The sequence below is a fragment of the Pempheris klunzingeri genome, chromosome 19 (genome assembly GCF_042242105.1).
Source record: "Pempheris klunzingeri isolate RE-2024b chromosome 19, fPemKlu1.hap1, whole genome shotgun sequence".
Classification (NCBI taxonomy): domain Eukaryota; kingdom Metazoa; phylum Chordata; class Actinopteri; order Acropomatiformes; family Pempheridae; genus Pempheris; species Pempheris klunzingeri.
The window spans coordinates 5,879,319-5,888,758 of record NC_092030.1 but is presented as its reverse complement, the minus strand read 5'-3'; the positions used below and the strand labels follow the sequence as shown (position 1 = coordinate 5,888,758).

The 9,440-nt window shown below is 40.7% G+C and overlaps 1 protein-coding gene across 1 annotated transcript; it reads right to left on the bottom strand.

Moving 5' to 3' along the window:
* Positions 1 to 226: 226 nt before the first annotated feature.
* On the bottom strand, positions 227 to 9,125 carry LOC139219208 (cholesterol 7-desaturase nvd). Its single transcript, XM_070851014.1, has 7 exons — positions 8,711 to 9,125; positions 5,586 to 5,774; positions 4,630 to 4,808; positions 4,155 to 4,280; positions 3,810 to 3,929; positions 2,376 to 2,552; positions 227 to 639 (listed from the first exon to the last, which is right to left on the bottom strand). Exons 1-7 carry the CDS (start codon positions 9,123 to 9,125, stop codon positions 478 to 480), a joined length of 1,368 nt encoding a protein of 455 aa, XP_070707115.1. The 3' UTR covers positions 227 to 477.
* Positions 9,126 to 9,440: the final 315 nt, after the last annotated feature.

Sequence of the window (9,440 nt, the reverse complement as noted above, 5' to 3'; positions counted from 1 at the left end):
CTGCTGTCACTTGAAAATCAGCTGGCTGATGAGTAACCTGAGATATCAATCCAAAAACAAACACACTTGCCATTGTACCTGTGGCTGAGGCATTGCCCACTTTGATTACACATTAAGGGTTTAAATATACAGTGTGGAAGGCCAGATTAATATTTTCTAACACAGATAAACTCAAAGTGAGAAAGAAAGTGATTCCAAATCATAGTATTGTGAAACAGCTGGTGGCACTTGCGTCTATAAAGCTGTAAAGTCATATTATCCACTTCGGTAAGAGGTGTGGGTTATAAGGTTAACATAAGCTTTGAAAAGAGCGCCCAGTCCCACGAACCAGTCTGTCAGGCCTCTTTTCCTCTGTGAATTCATCATATGTGACAGATTACAAATCAATGCTGGACTCGCTCCTCTGTGACGACTGATTAATGACAACCCTGATTTGACATCCTCTCTGCTGGTCTCTCCTCCTGTAGTTCAGGAGGGTCAGAAGTTCAAAGTGTCGCGCTGGTACTGCAGCCGCGGGCTGTTCTCGCTGTAGAACTGACTGAACCAGCGCCTGTGCTTCTGGATGGCTGAATCCTCCTTCACGAGGAGGGGCTTGGAGATGTACTTCTTATTGTTAAAGATCATCACGTCCCGCTCAAACTAGACAGAAAAGGAAAACAGCTAAATGTCACTGGACAGGTTTATAAATTATGATTTCAAAAAGCTGTGACAAAGACAAACACTGAGCAAATATGAATATTATAACATGATATATTGTAGGCTTATTTTATGACTTCAAGTCCATCAGAAACATGTTTGTTTTCACGCTCAGCACTTCCTCTGTCCTAGTTTACGCCCACTGAGGACAGTGTGGCTCAATGCGGCACAGTTATAGAAGATTCACAAAGAAAAGGACGTTCACTTTAACACGACTAAGACTTAACTAACTGAAAGAACAATCTGTATTTTTACTGTGTCGTTGCATTGAATGATTAGAATCTATCAGCAGGGATTTCCGTGTGAAGTGCTGTTGATTAAATGTCGCCCCACAGTTACTCCATCAGCTGCTGAGATTTGGCATTTCAGTCCACACTCAAACTGCACCTCTTGAAACGTCCTCTGGAAAGTAAATTTCATTAATACCACACGGAGGAACAAAATAGCAAAATGATTTAATAAAATTATTTTAATGTATTGTTTTCTGCTTCTAAACAATCAAGTAAAACTTTAAAACATTTCAGGGGGTTGTAGAAAAAGCCATAGATATCAAACTTTAATGTTTTTTTGGTATAGACTTAAAGACTACTATTTTTTATTTGACTTAGTTTATTCTTTAAACGTGTAGTTCCTTATTTAAATAATAATTTTGCTGGTCTTAGACTATTTCATATCAGTAATGTTTTTGAAAGGCTGCTTGTTTGGAGACAGCATTTAACATTTGAGAAAATAAGCTCCTTTTGTTAAAGTAAAATTGTTTTGTAGAAGAGCATGCTTAACGTACTGTAGGCATCAGCATAGGAACATTTCAAACAATCGGTAATCATACTCCATCCACTGATGCAGATAAGACTTTTCAAGGGTACACATTGTTGCATAACCCCTCAGCAGCACAGCCAAAAACAGGTCCCTCCTGTAGGCCAAAAAGGCACAACCTTGGAGTAGCATTTTGAAGAAGGAAGCATTCAATTGTTTCAGCATAATGTCAGTTATTCTTTAAGGGAGAAACACAGTCACCATCTGTACCTGTCATTTTTCTGTTTATTTTGTACATCTAATGGATAAATATATTTTGATCAAATTCTTTAGGCAGTTTCAGCCAAACCCACACACTTCCATTCAGAAAAATGTTTTTCTCCCTGTCTTTTGAGCCAACTTATTAGTTTTCCTCTTTGTTACATCACTTGCTGTGTTTTTTCACTTCAACACACAGTTCATTATCAAGTTTAATGAGTACCATTTACACCTTCTCTGTGACTATGTGGTGTCACTTCTGGTGGCAATGAGGAGGCAGAATAAAACCTAAGGCAGAGCGGGAGGCAAATCCACTCAATGATCTCTTCGCTTTAGAGCAACAGTGGTCTTAAAGTAGTTCAGCTACTTTGTAAGTTTTAATGTACATTTTCAAAATACCTTATAAAATATAAGGCTGCTGCTGCTGGAAACTAAGAGTGCTGGACTGATGAGAGTGCTGAGATTGAAATTTCACAATATATGCAGTCATTTGATGCATTGCTACTATAAAATGATTGATTAATGGAGTTTAAACAATTTTTATTTCCTACCAAATATCACAGATTAACAGTGGATTCAGTCCAGACTTTTGTCTCGGGTACAGCGCCAAAACTGATCAGACAATGAAGGACTATGGCACAATGATAGTAGAGTGTGTACAGCACCTGAATGCACTCTGCTGTGAGGATGAATTTGGGCACCAAAGGTGGGATATCAGACTGATAGAAGATGATGTGAGACACACACTGCAACAGAGGCTCCACTGGAGTCACACACTGCAGGATAACACCCCGGCCAAAGAAACTGTGGTCAAACAGCAGAAACACCAGTCCTGGACCAACCTAGAACACAGACAAATGATAACTGACTAACCTGTATATTTCTGTATTGAATATATGTACAGTGATGTGCATGATCAGAACATTGATACACCTAATGTGTTTAATGCAATTCGATGAACGTTTAAGCCAAACAATGACTGCCTCTCATATAGTCATGCGTTTAATTTCATCCCATGCTCGCCCCCCCTCCCAACTGCATTGGAATAACCATATCCTCGCCCTCAACATTTGTGTTGGGTCTCCCAGGGCCCTGCTCCCCCTGCAGCCCTCTGCAACTGCTTAAACTAGTGAGATGAGTGCTTTCAGGGTACACTTATCCATCATGTATAATTCACCAGGCCAGATAAAAAAGGCACAGACGGCACAGTGGCTGCTTATGGCTCAAGCACAACTAATAAATGTGGTATTTGTCTGCATCAGACCAGCTTTTTTTTACCCAGCTGTAACTATATGAACACTGAGTTCTGGCCTCTGATATTCTACACTGGAGATTGCTAGAGATTTTTGGTCCTGTTGGTTTTGTTATACAGGGTGTCTATGGGTCATGGAATTTCTGTAAAGTCAACAGAAATACTAAATGTAAAGCATGAGCAACAATCATAGACCTATTGAGTGTGGGGGGGAAGGAACACTTCACAGCCGTGTCTACATACTACACTTTAATACAGCGTAAGTGAACCTAGTTCTGTCTAAAGCAGGGATCTTCAGACCTCTGCTGTCTGGTTCTTGAGGGCCAAGGTGCCAGTCTTTGTTCCAGCATGCACATACCACCTGAACCAACTTACCTGAGGTAACTTGATATCAGGTAGTGTGGGATATAAGGGCTGGAACACAGAACTGCAGCACTGTGGCCCTCGAGGATCAGAGCCTGAGATCCCTGATCTGTGCATGAAATGATTTTTCTTTCTGCGTGTCATGTAACATTTATAGATCATGGAAATTCAACTCTTTAGTTATGGAAAGTAGTCCTTTAGGCTCTTCACAATTTAAAGTTGAACTAAGAGAAATCCTTAGAGCTGTTGCGTCTTCAAAAAAGCCAGAAGCAATGTCGATGTTAATCTAAGTTTAACAAACATTTAAGGAGAAAAAATTCTGCGCTCTGGGGGTATTTTTTATCTAAACCCTTATCTATATGAGTGAAATCCATTTTAATTTCAATTATTGAGAAGATTATCAATTATGTTGTCGATATAATTTACAGATCAGTCTCAGGAAACCTATGTGCGAACTGTGCTCCTGCTTTGAACTTTACTGTACCTGTCTGGCCACAACATGAAAATCGAGCAGAGGCCAGTGGCATCCAAACACAGTGAGCGCATGTTTCACCAGCATCTGAGAACAATGTTTGTTGGGCTCTGACTCTGGTTCCCACTGAGCCTTCAATAAACACACACAGACAAAGCACATACAGTGGTATATTCAGACAAAGAGATATATTCAATTATACTTCATCCTCCCAAAATAAATAGAATCTGTACCATCTGAAATCAAAATATTTCTGACATTGTTGAAAAATCTGTGTAGTGTTTAACGCTTAGAAAATTTTGCGTGACATCTCTGAAACTTTTGAGGATTGTAGTTTTAGCTTGGAAAAATCATTACCTTCCAGTCATGCCGCAAAAATTCCCAGGTTTTGCTGTTGGTGTAGCGCAGATCTACTCCGCTTACAATGCCTGCCGTGTGCAGGTGAGCAAGATGAGCAATGTCAGCTGCATTTTCAGGAATCTCCTACAGGGAGGAGAGGTCACCGTGGCACATTCTCATAACTGTGTTAAAAGTTTGGGAGCAAAAACATCTTCTCTTCCTGGGGAGTTTGATGCTGAATTCAAGAACAGCAACAGAAAGTGGATTTTCTGAAGATTGAAAGTAAACATTTGGGAGGTTATTTCCCTCCCTGCTCACTGTGCAGCCACAGTGAGGGATGATGTTTCTTCATAATTCTACAACTGCATTGCTTATTTATAAAAGTGCACAAAGTATAACATCTAACAAATTGGTTTTCATCCTCAAACAAACTAAAACATCTTCATGCTGCGTACGTAAAATCAAATCCACACACACACTCATATGCTACTACCTGTATGTGAGCGTTGATAAAATGTTCAGTTCTCCCCCGATAAACCCACTCGCCCTTTGTAACTTCCTCCTGCTCTGGGACGGTCCACTGAGGGTCTTCTCCATCGCAGTGGAACCAAATCAGGACCTGGCCATTGACCTCGCAGCTTGGCCAGCAGCGCACCTTGGCGAAATCTGGCACTGAGCAGATGAAACCCAAATCTGAATCACACAGTCTCTTGTATAAATGTATAAATCATTTCATTTTGACAAGCCACTGTTCACTCCTAACAGTAGATACTCAGCTTCACCTATTCTATTCACATATGGCAAACAAACTAACGCTCGTCTATTATCTTTTGATGAGACAACTTTGACTTATTTAATGTTTAAGCACCACAGAAAAGGCTCTCGACAGGATGAAACATTTCCATTAAGGCACTCCATCAGCTTACATAAAGCCCAGATTTGCACAAAATATATTCAGATTTGCTGCAAATATTCCTTTTCTCCAGGGCTTGAATTCTAATATTTTCACTGACCCCATTAACCTTTCCGCAAGCACTGCCCTTTTTTCCTACACTGAAATGTTAAAAGTAGATACCTGTCACAATTCATCCTGTAGCACCACCCTTAGGACAAATGTTGCATTTTACTGATGAAGCTCTAAGAACAACAACATCAAGATCTCTTTTTCCGCTAAAATGTTACATATAATTTAAATGAATGATTATCGCAGCTTCTAGAGGCCACAAACAAGGCAAGTCTTACATTATTAGAAACAGACGTGAAAGTAATGCATGTGGATGGGTCTATTAAAAATTTGCATTTTTGTATGTAATAAATGTGTAAGAACCTTGTTAATTTAAATTATTTAGTTGCTTATAAATTATACACTCAATCAAGGCACTATAGCACAGAGACATGCTGAGGGTGCCTTTGTAGAACAAAAATCATTGCACCACTTTCAGTTCTTACCTTTCTCTGCATAGGGGATCTTCACACACTTGCCATCTTTCCCCTGAAACTGCCATCCATGAAAAGGGCACTCTATGCAGCCTCCCACCACCCGTCCTCCCACGGCCAGATTGGCACCCAGGTGAGGGCAGTAGGCGTCCACCACGTAGGCCTTCCCATCCTGGCCCCGAAACACTGCCAATTGCTCACCTGGGACAATTAATAACAGCAGGGACAAACATTTTCATGAATGAGCTGCCACTTTGGAATACAATGGTAATGTAATGAAATGGAGGGTGTGAAATTACATGCAAGAATTGTGAATGTTAGTGTTAATCAGCCTGAGTAATTATCTGGAGCAAGTTAGTGAATCTTAAAGCCACAGAAACATCCAAATTCTCAGTTCTCAGGGTCAGATTAGAGTGTTAATGTTGTGCAAAAGTTCACTTTCTTAAGTGTGTCTCTTCATTAAAATGAATGATTGTTTAATCATTCATTAAAACCTCTATGAGTACAAATTTTATGAGATTTTAGCATCTTTGAAATTATTACAGTATAACATACATTACTACAGTGCGTACGTCGCTGTTTACAGTGTATTTTTTAAGTACTACTTAAAGTACCACTGGGAGGCACCAAATCAGAAATTTTCAAATTTTACAAATTCTTAGTGGCTTTAGAAATTCAAAATTTCAACCCTAGACCATTACTGGTGGTCATTACAAGACTTTTTTTCTTTTGTGAGTTTTTCAAAAAAAATTTTAATGTTATGATGAATATCAAGGTCAATGAAGTTACCATATATGGTTTCTTGCCGGTCTGTCCTGTAGCCTGATTGTCGCTGATTGGCTTGGAGAAATCTTGTAGTTCTACTAACTCATGATGAGGCAACAGGCGGCATTTTGAACTCCTTGCCCGATAAAGGGTTAAACAGATTAAGACCACTTTAAATGCTCAATGCCTTTACCATCTTTTGCAAAGGAGCAGCAAACGTTTGAAGTCACTGCTGTGGATGGTTACACTTGGCCTGGTCTGATTAGGTTTCCAGGATAGATTGCACTGTATTTGGCTTGACCTTTGGCTCACCCACAGTGGTCAGGTTTCTCACAGATTGGCAGAGGCTGGGGTTAAGACTGCCTGCAGAGCCAGTCTTAGCAGTGTTTAGTCAGAGTACTTCTCTGTGTAATTCTGAGAAATCCAAAATAAGGCTAATCCAAATGAGGGGTGACACAGCACTGCACTGCTGTCCCTGGACTGTCTTGGGGCAGAACTGTACCACAGTGCAATGTGCAAGACCAGCACAGGGGAAAAGACACACTAGGCAGAATTTAATATATGATGTTAATGGATGGCTGCAGAGAAAAGTTAGGAGCGAGATGCTGTAGTCGCTCACAGCAGGATGCAGATCCTGAAGGAAGCCCAGTTTAAATTTGGTTCAACTGAATTTGGGACAGAGTAATGTCACGGGCTGGGGAAGGGATACGTGAGAGAGGGGGAGACCAGAGCTATATATAAGAAAAATACGCTCCACAAAAAAGCAAGTCTCTCTTCTTACCGATGGATATCTTTTTCAGGTATAAAACGTTTCAAACTGTTTGCTCGCTTATTTAAGGTAGGCGATGTGACAGACATGAAAGCACCACATGCTCTTTGAAACCTTTTTGAGCTCAAACTCAAAGCGACTCTCTGAAGAGATCAAACAGTCCCACAGCATTTTACATGAGACCCAATTAAAAATGTGAAATGCGTATCTTTCTTAAATCGGAATACATGCCTAAATAAGTCAAACATCATTTTTTTTAAACTTTGCAGCAGAACTGCGGCACATGAAGCATCAAAGAGACATAAATATGACACATTCAAAGCTTTAAAGATCCTAAAGGGACCTGATGCAGGGCAGGCTGTCAGATCACCATTAACACTCCAAGTCAAAGGGGTCAGCTAGAGCTCTTAAACTATATTTGATCATATTAACTTTATAATTCAAATTTACTTAAGTGAGATGATGATATTATAGATTTGGTCATGAAGACTTTAACTTCATTCACATTCATGATAAAACCTGATCTACACGAACACGCGATGGACTGCAGAAGGTTAAAAGTTATGTTTGCTGGACTTTGAACTGTGGATTTCTCTGTATGTGATAATTCTTGTAACAGTCTGTAAACAAGACAACTGAAGACATTGTTTTGGGCACTAGCAAGTGAAATGTTGATATTATTTTAGTCAGGAACCAGCAGATCAGATTTAATGTTAATGAAAATAATCCTTAGTTGCAGTTTTGCTGCCATTATGTAATAATTCAATTAATATCGGTTACCACAACGGCTGCTTCCATGACACCTTCAATCAGCTTGATTGACCAAAACAATGAGGCTTTGTCTGAAAAGAAAGCGTTACTAAGCACCCTAAGCTCTAAACTACTCAAAGACAATAGGCCATTGTGTTTTGAATGTATACTTTGAATACCAACAACTTTGCAATATGAGCCCGTCTCTCCTATCCTAGCAACTTGTCCTCGGCCAGCAGTGGCATTTCAAACCTAAAGAACTGAGATCAAGTCAGGACGATGAGTCATATCAGTACAGTGTGGGTAACTTTTCCTGGTGGTTCACTAATAGCCTCACCTGTCTGAGTCTCATCGTCATCATAGCCACTACCTGCACTTTATCACCACTCATTTTGTTTTCTTACTACTGTGCCATACTTGTAATACACACATGTGTATATTTTAGATTTTTCTCATAACATTTATTTTTACATTTTGTCGCATCCCTTGTTTTTGCACTGACTCTGTTACTGTTACTTTATTTCTGCACCTTTTCTGTCTCCTCTGTTGCTGTAACAAGTGAGTTTGTCCAGTGTGGGATAAATAAAGTCTCTTAACTTATCGTATCCATCACTGCCTGTCCCACTGCAGAGCTCAGCCGTTTGTCTGACATTATTGCATTAAACGAGAGTTTGGGGATAATAAGATAGGATAAGATTTGTCTATTCTTTCAAAATAAAATACAATTTATTTTAATAATGCTCCTTTATTTATGATGGTTACGTGTGTCCAGCTTTCACTAAAGCTGCAGCTGGTTGCTTTAGTTATAACCTGTTTAAAGTAATGATTATTTTACCACCACTACTTATCATACCTAGAACAAACACACTTCTGACCTCGCCCCTCTCCAGCATGTGTGAGGCCAGTACTCGGTACCAGCCGTTTGGATACACTGGAGGCAGCTCTCCGGTTTTCCTCCGCCGGCGCACCTCGTTTGCCGCCCGGGCTCTGGAGCGACCGTCCTCGGCGATGTATCCCACATCCTCGGGCGCTCTGAGCAGCTCCAGGGGGCAGAAGAGCAGTCTGTACAGCCAGCGCACGGAGAGGAGGCAGACCACTGCGACGATGCAGATCACAACCCGCACCGGGAAACAGACCGTCTCTGTCCATGAGGAGGACCGGCTGGCCCCTGAGTCCTGAGGGTCTCTGTCATGTATGAAAAACCCTGCAGCTACTCCAAGTCCAATAACTGCTACCACTCTCCATGTGGACATGCTCAGACTGCCCATCCTGTCTGCTCCACTGTGGAGTCCCTGCTCCTTCACTGGCGCAGTGACTTCTGAGGAGAGCATCAGACTGATGCGTCTTGATTTGTTGTTGGAGACGAGATGCACCACTTTATTAAAGCCACTCCCACCCACCTGAGTAGAACTTTTATTTGGGAACCCCGGTTTCCTCTCTGGATTTACCTACTTAGAATAAACTAGATCAGCTTCAACTGATTAAATAATGTCAACACAATGCCCTGACTTATTCACCCTGTCAACCCCTGTCAGATTACAAGTGATTAAAAAGTTTCGACTGTGTCTCATGTAGTCGATCAA

Excerpts from the sequence above, each read along its gene's own strand:
- LOC139219208 (XM_070851014.1), bottom strand. The coding sequence starts at position 9,125 with ATGGGCAGTCTGAGCATGTCCACATGGAGAGTGGTAGCAGTTATTGGA. Across the intron at positions 4,809-5,585 it reads GATCCCCTATGCAGAGAAAG|TGCCAGATTTCGCCAAGGTG; the intron begins GTAAGAACTGAA and ends TCATCTGCTCAG. Across the intron at positions 2,553-3,809 it reads TTCATGTTGTGGCCAGACAG|GTTGGTCCAGGACTGGTGTT; the intron begins GTACAGTAAAGT and ends TCTGTGTTCTAG.